Here is a 19008-nt window from a genome sequence, read left to right as displayed (position 1 = left end):
CCCTTATTATCCTTATAACTGAAACCACTTAGTGAGGCTCCTTCTCTGTGTGAGGAACAAAGGAAAGTTATAAATTTTTAATCTGTTTTTTTATTTTTTTAATTTTCTGTGAAAGTGAAAGCTGTGAAGTCCTTGGAGTCAGGTTCTTTCTGATCACTATTGTGGATCTTTTCTTGTCATTGTATCCATATAAGGTCTTTGATTGTGTGTAGCCTCTCCAAAATGTCCGTGTCTGGCTTCCAGACGCACTCCTTGTTCCTATTAAGGTTCCTTCTGAAGGGCCTTATTCAGTCCAGATGGCTCCTGTGTGTGCTTCCCATCCTCCCCAGGATGCTTAGGAGCTGGGACTCTCGGGCCAGATGGCGATAAGTGAGCTTCGTGACCCCAGGACGGATGTGTCAGCTCTGCGACCTTGAGCAGTCACTTGACCTCGTTCGTCCTCAGTTTCCTCATCTCTTAAACGGAGATAATAAAGGAGTGTGCCTTTTACTGTTATTGGGAGGGTTAAATGAGGTAATACATATAAAGCACAAAGCTTGGCATGGTGGTGCTTTAAAAATGTTGGCTGATGTAATTATTGTTACTATCAACCATCTTCATCATAATATACTCCTTGCTAGGCTTAAGGTTGATGCAAAGGTAAATGAGAGCGATCCATGCCTTCGAGAATCTTGCAGTTGATTAGGGATAATATTAATTCATCCACTCAGCAAGTATTTACTGAGTACCTGCTGGATGCCAGGTGCTGTTCCAGGCATTGGGGACACACAGTGTGCACTCTGCCCAGCAGGGATCAAAGCTCTTCTAGTACCTACACACTGAGGAAATTGCATATAGTCTAGGATGGGTAAGTGGTGTATGAATGGGACTCACAACCTATTTGATCAGATGAGTCATCCATAACAGGAACCTGCAGTCAGTAGGTCCTCAAGTGCCTATTAAATCGAATCAAGCAATCAAAGGCCCAATGAATTAAAGAGCCATATGAAAATTGATCCCAAGAGCAGGTGTAAAAAAAGGCTATAAAGTTGCTGTTTTGCCAAGCCGGTGTAGCTCAGTGGTTGAGCATCAACCTATGGGAACCAGAAGGTCACGGTTCAATTCCTAGTAAGGGCACATGCCCAGGTTTCGGGCTGTATCCCCAGTAGGGGGTGTGTAGGAGGCAGCCAATCAATAATCCTCTCATCGTTGATGTTTCTATCTCTCTCTCCTCTCCCTTCCTCTCTGAAATCAATAAAAATATATTTTAAAAAATAATAATAAATAAAGTTGCTGTTTTTGCCACTCCCCTTGAAAGATCGGAAGCACCTCCATTTTATTCCAGTGGCTTTGGCTAGGATGCAGGCTTAGCTCAGGGCAGTGCAGCCTGCTAAGTGAGAACACCCCTCACAGCAGCTCTTAAATCCCAGCATGTTCCTCCTTGCCAGTGCAGTCAGGGGTTAAACCCAGGACCTGAGTCACCTGCGAGGCATTTGCACACCCAGACGCAGAATGACAGGAAATGGCATCTGGTCTCCCCACTCAGGACCAGATAAGTAAGTGCCTCGGCCTGATTTTTGACACCAGCCACTTCCCAGAAAGTTAGAAACGTGCCTAGGATTCATGATCACGGCCCAAACTTGTTGCTGGAAGAAAACAAAGTCTGAGGATAAGAATTTGAAATTGTTCATCAGGATTCTCAGTCCATACTGGATGTGATGTTTCCAAAGGTCATTTTTACCTTAATTTCCATCTCCTCAGTGGTTGTGTTGGGTGTTCATGCCCTTCTGGCCTCTTCAGGGCTGTCAGCTACTCGTCTGTAGAGGCTCAAACCTTTAGGAGAAAGTTACTCCACAATTATCTAGAATGAGCAATTTTAATCTTCATTCAGACATACACCTGGGCACACGTGCGTATAAACACACACACGATTCTCTATTACAATAGTAATTTATAATTATTATGGAGCATTTGAAAAATACAGAAGAGAATAAAGAAGATGAGAAATGTCTATTCAGCCATATAGATAAACATGGTTAGTGCTTTTATTTTTATAGATTTTTAATCCTCACCTGAGGATATTTTTTCCATTGAGAAGGAGAGAGAGAATGTTGATGTGAGAGAGACACATCGATTTGTTGCTTCCTGTACTCCCCACAACCAGATAAGTAAGTGCCTCGGCCTGGTTTTTGACACCAGCCACTTCCCAGAAAGTTAAATCAAACCCACAGTTGAGTTATATGCCCTTGACCAGAAATCGGTCCGCAGGCTGATGCTCTAACCAGTGAGCCAAACTGACCAGGGCTGGTTAGTGCTTTTAAGTAGTTCATTTCTGTCTTTTTTTTTTTTTCTTCCTAGATAGATAGAGTTGTGATAATGTTGTATATAATTTTTTATTCTGGATTTTTCAGTTAACATTGTAGAGTAAGCATTTCCTCATAACATTAAAAACTCTTAACCCCATTCCCAATGCCAGCAAATGCTATAATTACTAAGCAGTAACCAAGGATTGAGCTCAGAGCTGTACCAATAATGAAGGCAGGTGCCCCAGTAGGGTTTTCGATTCCAAGCATCCCAGCTGCGTGAGGTACAACTGGCGGCCGTGTCTAACCCTTTTCTGTGCCAGCTCACAGGAGTGGGAGGAGTGGGAGGGCACATGCACTGGTGGTTTAAGTCCGGTCTCCCTCCACCCCGGTGCTGAGAACCGCTGGTCCGATCCTGGGCTCCTTTCTCCCTCTGCTCAGTTACGAGAGAAGCAAGCCTACGTGGAGAAGGTGGAGAAGCTGCAGCAGGCGCTGACCCAGCTGCAGTCTGCATGTGAGAAGCGGGAGCAGATGGAGCGGAGACTTCGGACCTGGCTGGAGCGAGAGCTGGACGCCCTGCGGACCCAGCAGGTGCGGGGCTGGGGGAGGGGCCGGCAGATGGCAGGATGCACACGAGGCTCCGCTCTCGGCACTGGGGAGGCCGGGGTCAAGGAGAACTCCCTGTCCTAGCGAGCCAACACAGCGGCCAGTGGAGGACGGGCAGTCCACTCACTGGAGTGATGTCCTCACAGAAGGCGGCTGGGCATCGGGGAATGTGGCTTTAGTCGGCTTCACAGAGGCGGACATTTGAGTTAGATGAGTTTTTGGGGGGTGTTCTGGGGAGAACACCAGAAGCAGAGGAAGGGTATGTGTCAAGGAGAGAGGCAGTTCGGAACAGTGGGGTGCAGCTGGTGGGGGGAACGCTCAGCGCGGTGCTGGAGAGGTGAGGCCAGCAGTGGAAGGCATGTGGTCCCGGTGAGGGACTGGGCTTTGTCCTGTAACAGCCGGGCCAACCATGGGAGTTTTTCAGCTGGAGAGGAATGGGGTGCACGGGGCTGGGGAGAGAGTGCTCTGGGGTGCTGGGAGGGTCTTGTGGGGCAGATGGCGACGAGGAGGCCGGCCCGAGGGCTGTTGGTGTCATCAGCGGGGAGTGGCAGTGGGAATCCAGGGGGAGCGGGCAGGAGTGAGATTAGTAGGACTGACCATCAGTGCATGCCCAGAGGTAAAGGAGAGGAAGGAGTTCAGGGCGATCGATCCCTGGAGTGATATTGGCTGTAAGCTCCTGATCCTCTGCCTCGCCTTATCCTGGCGGCAGCAGCTAGCGTAACTCAGCTATGAATAAGCTCCAGTAGAATGCCCCAGCCCGGCTCCGTGCGCCTCGGCTAGAGGACAAGCCTGCAGGACGGCCCTGTGGCTGGACTGGGAGCCTCCAGGCCGGCAGACTCCGGCTCCAGCGGGCGCCCGGCCGTGGCCGGCGGCCAAGGCGGTGGGCAAAGCCCTCTCTGCAGCGATGAAGGGTGCGCCCTCAGTCGGGAACCAGGGAATGCAGGACGGCTCCGTGGAATTACCTACTGGACGGGGCACAGTGGTTGTGGGTGAAAGACTTGGAAACGCTTGAAAGCGCACATGCGGGCCGGCCCCGCCCTTTCTCATGCCGGCGCCCACGTTTCCCAGGCGTGTGTACTTGGCGGGCGGAGGAGGTGTCGGTGAGATCGCCCAGAACATTAAGGAACCCACCCGGCCGCCCACCATCTTGGCTTAGTTGGTGGCTCGTAAGGAAGGGTGAGTCTGTCTTTGGACTGCTGCCCCGTCCACCCTGGGCCTCCTTCCCTGGCCTGTGGGCCACCCTCCAGCTGTTCCCCATGTGCAGTTACTGAGGTCTGAGCCTCCCCACTGGGGAGCCGGCTTCTCGGATGCTGGCACCGCGCTGGCACCGGTGAGCCTCACGAACCCTTGGCTGGCAAAACGGGCACATCTCAAAACTCAGCGCTGCAAAGAATGTTTGTTTTCAGTTACTGTGCCCCCAGCCCCTACGGTTAGGTGACTTATCCTGGGACTTTCTATTTTGGATGCTGTGAAGCCAGACTCAACCCCGTTATCCTTGCTGTATACCAAGGAGAAAAGTGAGGTTAGAATGATTTGAAAAATATTCCTTGCCACAGAGGACCGTTCACAGTGTGCGCACGCTCAGAGCCACGCACCCTCACGCCCGTTGCTTCTTCAGATGGGCAGAAACGCGTCCCTGCCGTGCCTAACGGCTGCTGGCAGATCTGGGCGTACCTGGGGAGGACAGAGGTTTCAGAATTGAGGCTCTCTGGGGAAATTACTTGGCTTGCATTTTGGATCTAGTTTTGGGGGCTGACAGCAGACTCCCTGCTGGTTATGGCTGACATGAGACCAAAAAGAGGGGAGACGATCTTTAGAGCTAAACAGAACTTTGTTTATCTCGGCATCTCTTTAAAAATAATACCAGGTTTTTTTAAATGAGCGTGTTAATCCGTCTCCTATGATATGAAAGACACTTAGGAGTTTCCTTGTTGTTTTTGCCTACTCATTAAAAAGATGAGTAATATTATTTATGTTTTCCTTTAATTCCTCTTTATTCTATCATTTTGTCAGTGAGCATACATTATTCTATAACCAAAAAAGGTAAAAATTTTATTACAAATAAATTCACCCCAAAACCTTGAGTTTCTAGCTAGTTCCATGTGGTATCCTATATAATATAAGGCTAATATGCAAATTGTCCCCTCGACTGGGAGTTTGACTGGGAGTTCAACAGGGAGTTCGACCAGGGGCAGGGCCAACCATCCATGGCCCCTCCCCCTGGATAGCCCCGCTCCCAATCGGCCCCTCCCCTGGCCAATCAGGCCCCGATTGGGGTGGGCTGGACCGGACCCCACCTGTGCACGAATTCATGCACCGGGCCTCTAGTATACTATAAAGTTTGGTCAGGCTCCTGCCTGGAGCCTGTGGACGGTGTGGTGAGTGCAGGCCTGCTGGCCCTCAGCAGGGAGTCCACTCTAGTCCACTCCAGAGCCTGGGGTCCCCCAAGAAACTCAGCCTTTCTGGGAAAGGTACCCAGGGGCCTCGCTGATCAGCTTCCTCCTCATTCACTCTGCAGTGGCTCATGCATATACTTGCCTGGATGTGGCCAGCCCACCGGATGTGGCCAGCCCACCGGCACCCAGCTCCTCACTCCTGTGCTACAGAGGCATTTATCTGACCCTTGTAGGAAGGTCACACTGAGGTCACATGGTAACATGTGAGCTCCTGGCCATATCCCTCCTCAACAAAGCCACTCCCCATAGGGTGTTATTCTGAAGGGATCGTTGAGAGAGTAGCTCAGAGAACTTATTAAATCAAAACCCACACAGCGGCTCTGCCCTTAGACTGATGCCAGGACACAGCCGAACTTCTCCACCCACATCCTGAACAACACACAGCCCCCGCGTGAGCCGCAGTTCATCTTGTGAGGTGCCCTGGAACCTTCCCGACAGTGGGTAGACTGGAGGGGACAGAGCGGCATGGAGTCGTGAATTGATTCACAGGGTTAGACTGACCAAGGTGGATGACTCCTGCCTGCTCCTCCCTCTAGGAAAGAGCCCTTGGGTAAGTGAGCTTTTTGAGCCTCAACTTCCTTGTCCCTAAAATGGGGCGAATACATTATGCTGATCTTACACGTATAATCTCAGATAAGAAAATCCACACAGTGCCCAGCACTGAGCAACTCGTTGAGAAAGAATAGCTATCATTGCTGTTTTATCATCATGACCTTCAGAGTATGTGCAAGGCCTGGGCATCCTGGCACCCTCTCCCCGATTCCTCCCTCGCTCCAGCTTTTCCAGTCCCACGGGGAAAGGTGACAGAAATGTGTCCACTGTGGTATTCCCAGCACATGGTGTACGTGCTCAGTAAATATTTGTTGGTCAACTGAATGGGCAGCAGAAGCTGGCCTGCCTGACCGTCGGCCCGTTTTCCTGGCTGACATGCTTGCCTGTTGGACTGTGCTATCCTTGAGTGTTGAAACTCATGCTTTTATTTTAATAACTCTTCATGATCTGAATCAGGTGCTCTATGCAGACTTGCCATGATCTCACGTGAGGTCCAAATGAATCAGCCAGCTGAGATGGGAACCTGAGGATTCAGAGAGAAACTGGCCAGCTTAGCGAGGCTGTGGGGTCTTTTTCTTGGACCGTTTCTGAGAGCAAGGGAGCTCTTGTTTTGCTGGACCTGACGTCCTCCTGCCTGAGGCCAGGCGCTGGCTACGGGAGTCCGTGACTTCCTGTGGAGGTGGATGAGGACAGGTGCATGCCTTCGCTCTGTTGCTGACTAAATGTTAGCCACCGGCCAAGATCCTAGAATAATTGGTATTTGTAGCTTTAAAAAATTGAACACAAACGTATGGTTTGCGAAAGCCCGTGGGCCCACTGCTCTTTTCTCTCTGGCAGGATGAGACTCCATCAGGGCAGCTCGAGCTTGTGTGTGGTTCCGAGTGCCTCTCACCTTGCAACCAGCTCTGCATTTACAATGTGTGGCCCCTGGGAAACCGGAGAGGGCGTAGAATAGCTGGGATGAAGTCATTCTCCCTGAAGTCAGAACCTCTTCAAAACCCCATCGTCCTCCAAGTCGTGCCGTTTAGAGAAAATAGGATGCCTGAGTTGAAAGGGGGGAAATCTGAAATGTGAATATTCTCCTCTGTGAGCAGTCCAGATAAGACACCCGCTTTATTCCTTGTCTTACAGACCCGGGTGAAAAGAACGGGCCGAGCTTGCATTACAGACGTTCCGGCAGCTCTTTCCTTTGGCTAGCCCTTTAGAGTTATTAAATGCTTTCCTGTGCATTATCTTATTTGACTCTCAGGCCTCTAAGTGGGGCAGGTGTTCATTTGTTTCCCAGACGAGAGCTTTGCAGCCGGGAGAGCACGCGTGTCAGGGCTTCTCACTCCCAGTCCCTGGGCCTTTCCATCTTATCTCCCAGCCTCGGGAAGACAAACGCCTGGAATCACTTCTGAGCACTCGGGAGAAAGTGCCCCGACCAGGAGGCCAAGACTTAGCTACCGCTCTTGCTTTTGGTGTAAATGAACTGCGGGGCGTTGGACAAGCCACTTCTTGTCATGCAGACCCGTGTGGACCGACAGACGTGGGTTTGAATCCTGACCCTGCTGTAGCTCAGAGACATGGAACAGTTCATTTAACCTCTCTGAAGCTTAGTTTTCTCCTCTGTGAAATTGGGATAATAGTGTCTACTTATACGATAAAGTTACAGGACAGTTCATTGAGACAGGAATTTGGTAGGTGAGGTAGCTTGGTGTTAGGACCTGCTAAGGTTGGTCATCCCATCCCTCCTGGAGAGGGAGCGAGAGTGGGATGGTAACGTGTGTGAACGTGCTGGGGACCCGGGTAAACTCTGTGTGCTCCACGCGGGCAACTCCGCAGACACGGTCAGTGTGGTCTGCTTCACAGGCCCCCGGTTCGCATCCAGATGTTCTCCCTCTGCTTCTCTAGAAACATGGAAACGGCCCGCCAGCCAGCACGCTGGAATACAACGCCCCGGCCCTCATGGAGCTTGTGAGGGAGAAGGAGGAGCGGATCCTGGCCCTGGAGGCCGACATGACCAAGTGGGAGCAGAAGTACCTGGAGGAGAGCACCATCCGGCACTTTGCCATGAACGCCGCCGCCACCGCCGCAGCCGAGAGGTGAGGCCAGCCTGGGGTCCCTCGGGGCGTCACTCCGCTAGGTAAAGTGCATCCACACCGCGCGATACTATTCGGTCTTCAAGTGTGATGTGGGGAGAGTTTATTGCAACAACAACGGGGGTGTGACGGGGGCCGGACAAGAAGAGTTCATCCTCCTGACAGCCCTGAAGGAGGAATGCTATCTGTCAGCCTCGGTTTGCAGGTGAGGAAACGAGGCTAGGGAGGCGCAGCGGTTTATTCCGAGTCGCACTGCTCGTAAGTGGTGGGGCCACGTGGAAAGGGAGACCTGTCTGCCTCCGAGCCTGATTCCACCGGGCTTGCAATTGTGTTCTGCCGCCGTCTGTTACGACCTCGTTGCCTTCTTTCCTTTCTGTAGCGCACAACCTTATTCTTCTTTCAAAATGGGCTCAACATGTTCCGTAATTCCCAGAATAATTCTGTGGAACTCGCCTGTTGTCTGGGTGAGCAGGTAGCGCCTTGGCTGCCGGCGCTCACCTGCACGCGTGATCGCCGCACCTCCGGGGCGGCCGCGCGTGCTCCCAGTCCTCTCTCACTGCCGCTCCCTCACCCCGCCCCCCACCACTTTGCTCTTTGCCAGTAAGTTACATTTAATTCCGAGTTGTTTAGAACTCACTGCAATTTAGGATTAGGCTAGTTGGAGGCCGTCCTTAAATTTCAAAGGTGCATCCATAAAATTGGGCTAGTCAGCCCCACGTTTCTTTGGGATGTGTTATTTCTTCTTTACTGAAGAAGAGGAGGCCCACTGGGGTAGAGGGGTACCTCGTAAGCCATCCATGGGCTCTCGAGTTCATCCTCAAGTAGAGGAGACCCGCCAGCAGTATGCTCACCTGATGCCTCCAGGACTGGGCGGAGAGCAGTGCCACCCATGGGGGCATAGATGCCTCCGCTGGGCGCCACGGCACACGCGCATCTGGGGAGACCTGCAGATTCACGGGGGGAATGGCCATTTGGGGATCAGGTTCTAGTGCCTGAGTGTTGTTCATGCAGGTCTGTGCTCTGAGGGGAAACAGCCCACAGAACCCCATCCGAGCGAGCCCCCGGGGCTGAGACATGTGCTGAGAGGTGGAGGGAGTTGCAGCCCCCAGTTCAGTCTTCGTACCGTCTGGGTGAGAACATGGACGCTCTTGGAAGTATTTCTTGATGGTTACACATTGGAATGTTTTTATTTTCAGCAATTTGCTTTGTAAGGTAATTAGTACCAGTGAATCCCCTCTCTATCCTGCGGAAGAGAACAAACCATCATGGTGTTACAAAGGGGCTTGGCTTCTTTGCCAGCTTGGGTCTGGGGCGTGGCTCTCGGTGATGCCCTGTGGTTTTTCATGGCGAGAGCATGGCATAGGGAGGCAGGAGCCCACATGCGAGGCTCCCCCAGCTCTCGCTGCCTACAGCTCTCGCTGCCTACAGATGTGTGATTCTGCAGAATCCTCTCCGAACATCACTCACTTCATTCAGAAATGACCTAATTTCTGACGTGGAAATTATAATTCTCGGCTGGTTGCAAGCAGGGAGCCAGACCCTGCTCCACTGGCTGAGGACACAAAAGCCCAACAGCAGTGTATGTGTTACTTTGGAAGCACCAGGGGCCTCTGTGTTGATTTATCGGATTAGATGCGTGTTTGGGATCCTGGGCCCGAAGATGACGAGTAGGACTGGAATGTAAAATCAGAAGTAGGGGGAATGAACAGGTCTGAAGCATGAGACCTCATGGGGGCACGGCAGGGGGAGACGTGCGTAGAACCCAAACTCCGTCAGCCACTCACACCACATGAGCCCAGCCTTGTTCATCGCCCTCGTGCCAGGGCCCACGTCTCTTGCCCTAGAGAATAGGATGGACGGAACGAGGCCCTTTCCACCACTCCTCCCTTCCCCCTTCTTTGCTCCCACAGGTGTTTTTATTGAGCATCTAATAATTCTGTGGAAACTCCTCTCCCCCTTACTGACCAGGCCTACCCACAGTCTCAAGAAAAATCAGGTTTTTAGCTCCAATCTTGATGTTCTTTTAAAAGAGAACCTCTGTACTTTCAGCATTGCTTTACTGTGGAAAGAAAGATTTGGGGGAAGGTTGAAATTCTGAGCTCCTGTCCAGAGGCTAACTGGCTGCGTATGCCTGGGTGAAAATGAGTATTGCTGGTCGTGAGTTTTGTGTCTTTTCGGCAATGCTTTTTAAACGAAGAAAGTGATTTTGGCGTACCAACTGGTTTTGCCATCTTGGTGCGAAATGAGGATGGTGGCACCTGCTGCACAAGTTGCTGTGAGACCGAACGAGATACCCGTGCAACGGGCTTTACTCAGGCCACGGCAGGAAAGAAATGCTCATTCGTTGATAGTTGCTTGTTGAAAAAGATAAAAGAAGGGGCTCTTTTTTGCTGTTTTTGAGTGTCCTAGAGAACAGCCATAAGATGTGAAATATGACTGCAGCCTTGGAATATGAAACATTTGGCTGGATCTTTCCTTACCAATTCAGTATTCACTGATCAGAGACATCACTGCGCCTTTTGGTCTAACATATATTTTGATCACTTAGATGGCAGGTACCTTATTTTTTAATTTTTTTTATTTTATTGAGAGAAACAACAATTTTTGTTGTTCCACTTATTTGTGCATTCATTGATTGATTCTTTTTCTTAAGTATATTTTTTATTGATTTCAGATAAAAGGGGAGAGGGAGAGAGAAGCATCAATGATGAGAGAGAATCATTCATCAGCTGCTTCCTGAACACCCCCTACTGGGGATGGAGCCCACACCTGGGTATGTGCCCTGACCAGGAATTGAACCGTGAAACCTCCTGGTTCATAGGTCCAACGGCTCAACCACTGAGCCACACTGGCCGGGCTCACTGGTTGATTCTTGTATGTGCCCTGACTGGAGATCAAACCCACAACCTTAGAGTATCGGGACGGTGCTCTGACCAACAGCCACCCGGCCAGGGCACAGTTATCTTATTCTCACCAGCCGTCGTTAACTAGGAGTGATCAAGTTGCCGAAACCAGTGGCAGGAGGGGTTCTCTTCGACCAGTTGTTTTCCATCAGACACCTGCTTGCAGCTCCACATTTTAATCTCCCCATGTCCGTCCCTCCCGTCCTGCGTGCCCCTCCCACCCCCCGCCCCCGGCGCTGCACTTTCAAGGTCAGGGTGTGTCTTCATCTCTCGGCTGTGCTGCCGGCACGGCTGTCAGCCGAGTGGACCTGAATCCCAGGCAGGGCCCCATGAAACGAGAAGTGAGCGAGGAAGCAAGCAGGATGGAGCTTTCAGCGTGAGCCTCTCTGCCCAAGAGGACCAGTATCCACTTTAAGTATTGACTGCGTCTCCATTTCACTGTAAAATACTGAAAAGGCTGCTGTGTGCGTAAGGAGCAGCCATAAAACTTCAGCCCCGATTGAGAAAGTCAGGAAGGATAAGTAAGTGTGAAGGAGAGACCCTCACAACTAGAGTGATAGTATCCACCTGTCAGCAGGTGCAGCGTCCGTAGTCATAGTTGCCACAGAGCGTGCGTGATGCACGGTGGCGCTGGCAGAGGGCAGGGAATTGTTACTGTGGGATTTCATTTTGTTTTCCTTAGATACTGTCTTCATTCTGAGGGAGCGAATGGGCCGGGATCCAGGAGGGAACGTGGGGGAAGGAGTGTGTGGAGAGAGTGCGGTGACCTCGCACGCCTCTCTGTGAGCGTTCGCATCACTCTGTGTGTGTCCTGTGTTGCCAGGGACACGACGATCATCAACCACTCGCGGAACGGCAGCTACGGCGAGGCCTCGCTGGAGGCCCACATCTGGCAGGAGGAGGAGGAGGTGGTGCAGGCCGCCAGGAGGTGTCAGGACATGGAGTACACGTAAGGACAGCCGCATGCGCGGCCGTGACACCGCGCTCCACCCTGGCCACGCACCTCACGACCCCCGTGCCCGCATTTGGGCTCACACTCCAGCCCCAGCCCCTGCTCTGAACAGCTGACAGGCGCGGCAAGTTACACTCTCCAAGTTTGAAAAGAACACGAGTGTTTTCTGATTCTCATTTTTGGCCTTGCGGGGGGAGGGGGGAGGATTAACTTCTCCCAGAAAACCTGTTCATCCTCTGTCTTTCTGAGAAAATAGGGACATTGACTTGCGGGGAAGGCTGACCCTGAGTGAGGCTTCCTGCTGCTCTCCCGCCCACAGCAGGGACCAGGCCCAGCTGGCCTCTGAGCCGCTGCTGGGAGGCCACGCCTTCGCACCTGTGTCCTCTGGTTCCCAGCAAGTCCCAGAGGCTCCCGAGGGGCCAGAGGAGGTGCACCCCTCTGATCTACCACCAGAGACCCAGCCTACACACTTGGCAGATCGTAAATGTTTGAGGACTTGACTGCGCTTCGTTTTCCATCCTGAATTCTAATTCAAGTCCCTGGGCAACCTGAAAAACGTTTCGCGTTTTCCTAGCCAGATGGAGTGTGATGATGACTGTTCTGTTCTGTTTGTTATACAGCATTAAAAATCTCCACGCCAAGATCATCGAGAGGGATGCCATGATTAAGGTCCTGCAGCAGCGATCCCGCAAAGATGCCGGGAAGGCGGACTCCTCGAGCCTGCGGCCCGCCCGCTCCGTCCCTTCCATTGCGGCGGCCACCGGGACACACTCCCGCCAGACCTCTCTTACCAGCAGCCAGTTAGCGGAGGAGAAGAAGGAAGAGAGGACCTGGAAGGGGAGCATAGGTGAGCCCCACGCCTCCGTCGGGCTGGGGTCTAGGGTCTGGAAGGCAAGAGCTGCACCAGCTTTGAGAGGCAACCTCATCTGGTGGGAAAAGTCCTGACACTTTTGTGGTGTCTGGCTCTGCCCCTCACGGGACACAGAAATGCCGCTGAATATTTCCAAGTCTCAGTTTACTCATCTGTGAAATGGGGAGGATAGCCAATCATACTTGGGCTGTGAAAATTGAATGAGCGATGTGGAAGCAGCGGCTATACCACCAGATGGGCTATGGGCCATGGGTTGACCCATGTAATTATCATCACGGTTGAAAGTGGAAGTGCCCGACCCTCTCCACATAGAATGGAAAAGCCCATAGACGTCAGGCCTCTGACCTTGGCTCTGCCCCCGACCAGTTGTAAGACGGCTCTGCCTCCGCTTCCGAGACTAGAAAGGCAGGGCAGTGCCTGTCCTGTTGCCCCTGGGCCGTGGTGAGAGCGAAATGAGAGAACGGGGCGGAGGCGCTTCGGAGGACGTGTGCGAGCGTGAGAGGCTGGTGGTTGTGGTGCTGGTTGCATGGCTGTTGCACGGGCAGAGTTTTGAGAATTCTGCAGAGGTGGTGTTAGCCACGAATGGGTTTCCTGGGGCGAGGGCCAGCCTGTCGACGGCTCGTTGAGTCTGGAGAGGAAGCAGGCAGCATTCCCAGACACACGTCCTCCTCTTCCCGCTCCCCCCCCACCACCCGCACTCTGGCAGCTGCAGGGTCTGGCCTCCTTTGATGCATTTCCCTGGGTCAGAGTGTGTTTTCTTTATCTGTGGAGCCGAGAGCCAGTTTTTGTCAGCACAGAACCCCAGAGGAGCCTGGCTGCTTCGTGCCAGAGGGGATACGAGCTTCCAGTATGAACCTGCAGAGTTGGGGGATCCAGGCTCCCAGCCAGAATCGCCGTGTGAAGTGCCTCCACAGGTGGCCTCAGCAGCCCCTGCCCTCCCGGGACATGCACTTCAAAGAGGACGCGGGTGGACAGCAGCGGGGATCTTCAAAGGCGCCCGCCCCACCCCCCACCCACCCCAGGACACTTAGCTCCCCACGCAGTTAGGGAGCCCGAGAGTCCGTTTGCGACATGCAGCCAGGCAGGCGTTTCTCTGGTCTCTGTGCCTGTGCCCCTGGCATCTGCATATCTTCACCAGGCCTGGGAGCGGGCCGGTCTGCAGGAAGCATTGCTGTGCTCTCTGCACTGTGTTCCTCCCATTATTGCCATTGTCATTGGTGTCCACGCGTCACCAAACCAGAGAGGCTCTCTGAGAGGCGGGGCAGAGGCGGCAGACACGGCCACTGCACAGTCCCCACGCTGCTTCCACCATCTCTTGCCCCACAGGCCCTGGAAGGAGGTGGGGGTGACCGTGTACGCCCTGCTGAGGGTGAGACGACTGGCCAGTGACCTAGTTCCACGAGAGCATCCCTGTCCGCCTGCAGCTGGTCAGGAGGGAAGAACACAGGTTGGCGTAGAGCTGGGCACAGCTGGGCTTGAATCCCATTTCTGCGCCTGCTTAGCTGTGAGGTGCTCACTTCTCTGAGCTGCCGTCTCCGTGTCTGTAAAGCAGCGGATAACGCGGGGCCTGTCTCACAGCGCTGCTGTGAAATGCGAAGGGAGGCGACGTGTGGGAAGCCCCCGGCCACTCCGAGCGTGGCCTGTGGACCGGCCTCACCCGGGAGCTTGTTAGAGAAGCAGCCTCAGGCCCCTCCCGCTGACAACAACACATCCAAGCCACCAGGAGGCACGTCCCATCGGAGAACACAGCTGTGCACACCGAGCTGCTGTGCTGCTGTGGATGGGCACCTCCGACAGCCCTGGGGAGGAGGACACTTTATGAAATGCTGGCTGGTCCGGCTGCGTGAACAAGCGGTTGGCTGTGCTGACCACATCGTCTATAGGCCAGTGTTCGGGAGTGCTGGCACGTTTCTGAACGTGTGCCGAATTTCATTATTTAAAATAAAGACGTAGCTGTCCTGCCCAGCGCCGCAGGGAGACGTTGAGGCGGAGGGAAAGCACTGCCCACCGTGCCTGCCTTTTCCCTCCAGCGCGTCCTCGCTCCTGCCCCCCGCCCGCCTACCCCGGGGCCCCCAGCGAGAAGCGGCCGTGTGGCTCCTCCCAGGGACCCGGCTGGTTTCCTGCCTCTCGGGGCCGTGGCTCTCAGCTGCTGGGGCTCCTTGGTGTGGGTCTGACCTGGAAACGAGGTTGTATCTGAGCCCGGCGCTGCGGGAGACCATCCAGTACCACGACGGGGGTGCAATTGTGGGCCTTTCAGAAAGCACCGCAGGCCAGTGGGGCCCTGCCCAGGGCCAGGGAAACTCCGTTCTTCTAAAGCACACAACCACGACTCAAGGCCAGCCCTCCCCGGCCGGGCATGAGGCCGAGCAAGCGTGGACTCCAGACAGCCTTGCAGGAACCCCCACCCCTCGACACTGGCTACCGGCTACCTCGTGCCACTTTAGAGTAATTTTATCCTACTGTTTATCATATTAGGTTATAACCAGTTTACTTTACAACTCCTTAAAAGCAACCATAGATTTTTAGGGAGGGGACTAGGCCTTTTCCGTTTTTAAATTTCCTCAGTGCTTCTCAACTGGTCAGGCACATAGTCAGCGCTTACAAGTGCGTTTGGTGAGTGAATCAGTGAGTGAACACAGCAGTGCTGAGCCTTGTTGACCCGGGCTTTTGTTTGTCTGAAAGAACGGCATTGAAAAGCTGTGCTTCCTTCCGTCCGCAGGGCTGCTGCTGGGGAAGGAGCACCACGAGCACGCGTCCACCCCCGCGCTGCCTGCCCCGCCCGCCGCAGCGCCGGCCCCGACGGTGTCCGCCACGTCGGCCAGCAGCGCCCACGCCAAGACGGGCAGCAAAGACAGCAGCACCCAGACGGACAAGAGCACCGAACTCTTCTGGCCCAACATGGCCTCCTTGCCCACCCGCGGCCGGCTGAGTGTGACCCCTTCCAACAGCCCGGTCCTGAAACACCCAGCGGCCAAAGGAGCCGCAGAGAAACTGGGTGAGGTGTTCTGATGTTTGGTGCTGAATGGAAACACCCTGGGGCTCTCTGGCCTGAGAGAGGGAGCCTTTGTGGGGCTGGGGAGGGGGCAGCTCCCGCTTTGTGGGTGTTTTTTATGGCTATGGTTACCCTAATACACCTAGGCTGTGCGCTCGTGTGGGATGAAGTGTGTGTAGACACTCCTCATTTATTGCTGTGCTTTGTAACCAGCCCTTTCCTACAAGGGGCAGAAATAGACGTGCTCCAAGGTGGGGGGGTGGGGGGGCGGCAGTACCAGGCACCAGGTGCCTCCGAGGCTGGGGTACCTAGACGGGGCCTGACTTGTTAAGGATTCGGGGTCAGGGGTGCCTCCTTCCTGAAGGACAAGGCAGGTTTAACTGCAGAGGAGGGGGACTCGGGCACTGCACTCAGGCCGGTACTAATGGGTCACCCGAAAACATTTAGGAGAAGACGACTTGGGAGGAGTGAGCTTGCGATGAGTTCAGAAGCATCCGGCAAAGGGTAGACTTGGCTTCGTCGTGGGCACTAATCTTAGTCAGGGGGATAGGTCTCTTCAGGAATGCTTTTGAGAAAGTGTGGGGTTATTTGGGGCATAAATGAACTGCTCACCCTACAAAATACAGTAGACAAGTATGTACAGCATTGCCGTTGTTCTGAGATTTGGTTCCTGGAGTGCACTTTCCCGAGGAAGACAGGGATGTGTGAGAAGTATCTGCCCCACGTGGGCCGGGCTTCTGGCCTTGCCTGTACGCACTGGGGGCGAGGGTGGTGTCCGAAAGGGTTCCACAGGGACACCCGGGGCGGCCCGCCCCTGAGGAGCGGGCTGCTGATGCTTCCCTTGTGTTCGGCAGAGAACTCTCCTGGCCACGGGAAGTCGCCTGACCACAAAGGCCGCGCCAGCAGCCTGCTGCACAAGCCCGAGTTCCCGGACACGGAGATGATGGAGGTCCTCATCTAGCGCCGTGCCCCGGAGGAACGCCGTGCCGGGACAGTGACAAGCTGGGGAGGAGCGCGGCAAAGGGAAGCGGCACGAGCAAGAAGAGCGATCACGAAGGTGGTAGATGGAAACCAGGAATGATTTGAACTGATAAAGATTCCAGATTCGTAAGAACACTTTTTATAAATGTTTTTTTAAAAAAAAAAAAAACAAACAGGAGACCTACACGAATGAAGACGGAGTGAACGCCATGGATTTTTATTGCATATGGTGGCAGAGAGACGACGCATGTAGGTTTGGAAACGAAGAAGAAATAGGAAGTGGAATTTTCCAATGTACAGAAAATGTATCTCCTGGGGAGGGCCTGTGTACACCCATTTTCTGGTTATAAACAGATAAACCTGAACCGGAATCTTCCTTGGAATGCCCCCATTCTCCTTGCCCGTTAGCATCTGTTTGTTCAAGAACCTCCTAGAAATCTCTGGGAGCCCCTCTGGGTGTGATGTGAAACCACCTGCGCCACCCGGGGGGTCTGAGTGTGTGTGGCTGTGCCGATGAGATGAAAATGTTGAGGGGTGACCTTCCGGTCCTCGTCTAATGACCTGCGTGGTTTGTTTTTTTTTTTTTTTTTTTTAAATATATATATGTTATTGATTTTTTACAGAGAGGAAGAGAGAGGGATAGAGAGTTAGAAACATCGATGAGAGAGAAACATCGATCAGCTGCCTCCTGCACATCCCCTACTGGGGATGTGCCCGCAACCAAGGTACATGCCCTTGACCGGAATCGAACCTGGGACCTTTCAGTCCGCAGACCGACGCTCTATCCACTGAGCCAAACCGGTTTCGGCTACCTGCGTGGTTTGGATTTTGCAGGCGATTGTGGGGCTTCCTAGCTTGTGTGGACTCCAGGCAGTGTTTTCTGAACAGAATGGGAGCATTTTGATCTTGGTGCTCATCCTCCCCGACTCCCCTGACTTCATCTCTGTCTTTGCTGAGTTTTCTTTCATTTTACTCTTTTTTTTTTTTTCTTCATTTTTAAGTGAAACGCGGCAGAGTAGGTCTGGGATTCACGAGAGCAGTGTCTGAACTGTCACCACTCCTGCAGTGTTTCACAGTGGCCAGCGGGACACAGCCCCAGGCCGGCCTCCTGGCTGCCGCCTCCCCCGCAGCCGCTAATGCACGGCCTGTGTGAGGAGCGTGGGCCTGGCTTTTTTCTCCCTCACGTCAGCTCTTGCAGGAGCTTGGCGTTTCCGCCCCATGGCTCTGCCGGGTAAGGCTTTCAGAGCGGCATGCCAGGAAACGAGTGGCACTTGACTCGGGGCCTCTGGGACCGCCCCTGCGCCTGTCCCCTGTCCCCTTCCTCGGACCTGTGGCTCCTGAGCACATTCCCCACTCTCCACTCGGCCATGAGCTGCTTTGTAACCTACAGCTTGGTCTGATTTTTTTAGGGTTTTCAATTTAGGGCAAGTTATCCAAAGCGAGACGGGACGGTCATGTTCAAGAGCCAGGAGCGGGGGCATGTCCCTGTGTGTGATGGTCTCCATCTCACCCCTCGGACAGGAGGCTTTCCTCCCAGATCCAGGAGGTGCTGGGTCAGAACAGAGGAGCAGCTGCTCGAGCCCTGAGGCCGTTCTCCCGTTCTCCATCCGGGTCCGCATCGGCGGGACGCTGTTATTCCAGGTCACGTGTCTCAGGCTCAGTTCAGGAAAGAGAGGGAGGCCCAGGCTGGAGACCACCTCAGTGGAGCCTGGAGGCCGCCCTGCTCAGGAAGTTTTGCTTGGCTGGCTTATCTGAGGGTTGGTTTTTAGAGAGTAACCTGGGTGGAGGTACAGCCTCCCCAAATTAAGGAGGTTGAAGGATGACAAGTGTAGGGTGGAGGGGAGGGAGGGATAGTGCTTTGCCCAGAGGGGCCTGGCGTCCGGTGTGACCTCCAAGCTGCTCTGCGTGGGCCCTGAGCTTGCGCCTCCCGCTGGCCGCCTCCTTCGTCCCGGGTTACGCATCACTGAATATTGTGCAGCCCGGGGAGCCGCAGCGGGCAGGGGCGAGGAGCTCCCCAAATGCCCTGGCACGTGAGGAGAGGGCGCGGAGGCCCCCTAGTGAGGAAAGGGTTGCTGTGCATGGGGCAGAGGGTCCCCATTCCAGTCTCTGTTCTCATCACTTTTTATGGGTGATGAGGTTCAGTACATGGCAACTGACTCTCTTAAGGACATTTTGATGCCTGATTCATGTTGGGGATCCACCAGGAAGGAGAGAAAGTATCTAGAGATAGGAAGGCAAGACGCCTCTGCCGGCCCCCACCCCCGCCCACGTCTGGGCAGCTCCCCTGGAAGTGGGTGAGGGCGAGAGCCACAGCCCAGTTTGCCCCAGGCCT

General features: G+C 53.8%; 1 protein-coding gene across 1 annotated transcript in view; it reads left to right on the top strand.

The window, feature by feature from the left end:
• AMOTL1 (angiomotin like 1) overlaps nucleotides 1-17170 on the top strand; it is a 145726-nt gene extending 128556 nt beyond the window's left edge. Inside the window, exons 11-16 of the mRNA XM_008149181.3 lie at nucleotides 2724-2873; nucleotides 7790-7980; nucleotides 11704-11829; nucleotides 12453-12679; nucleotides 15423-15698; nucleotides 16550-17170. Of these exons, the coding sequence (XP_008147403.3) occupies nucleotides 2724-2873; nucleotides 7790-7980; nucleotides 11704-11829; nucleotides 12453-12679; nucleotides 15423-15698; nucleotides 16550-16656 (1077 nt within the window). The 3' untranslated portion in view covers nucleotides 16657-17170. The remainder of the gene's footprint in view (nucleotides 1-2723; nucleotides 2874-7789; nucleotides 7981-11703; nucleotides 11830-12452; nucleotides 12680-15422; nucleotides 15699-16549) is intronic.
• Nucleotides 17171-19008: the final 1838 nt, after the last annotated feature.

Source organism: Eptesicus fuscus, chromosome 13 (assembly GCF_027574615.1).
Source record: "Eptesicus fuscus isolate TK198812 chromosome 13, DD_ASM_mEF_20220401, whole genome shotgun sequence".
In the NCBI taxonomy this organism is placed as follows: domain Eukaryota; kingdom Metazoa; phylum Chordata; class Mammalia; order Chiroptera; family Vespertilionidae; genus Eptesicus; species Eptesicus fuscus.
This window is presented reverse-complemented; position numbering and strand designations above follow the sequence as displayed.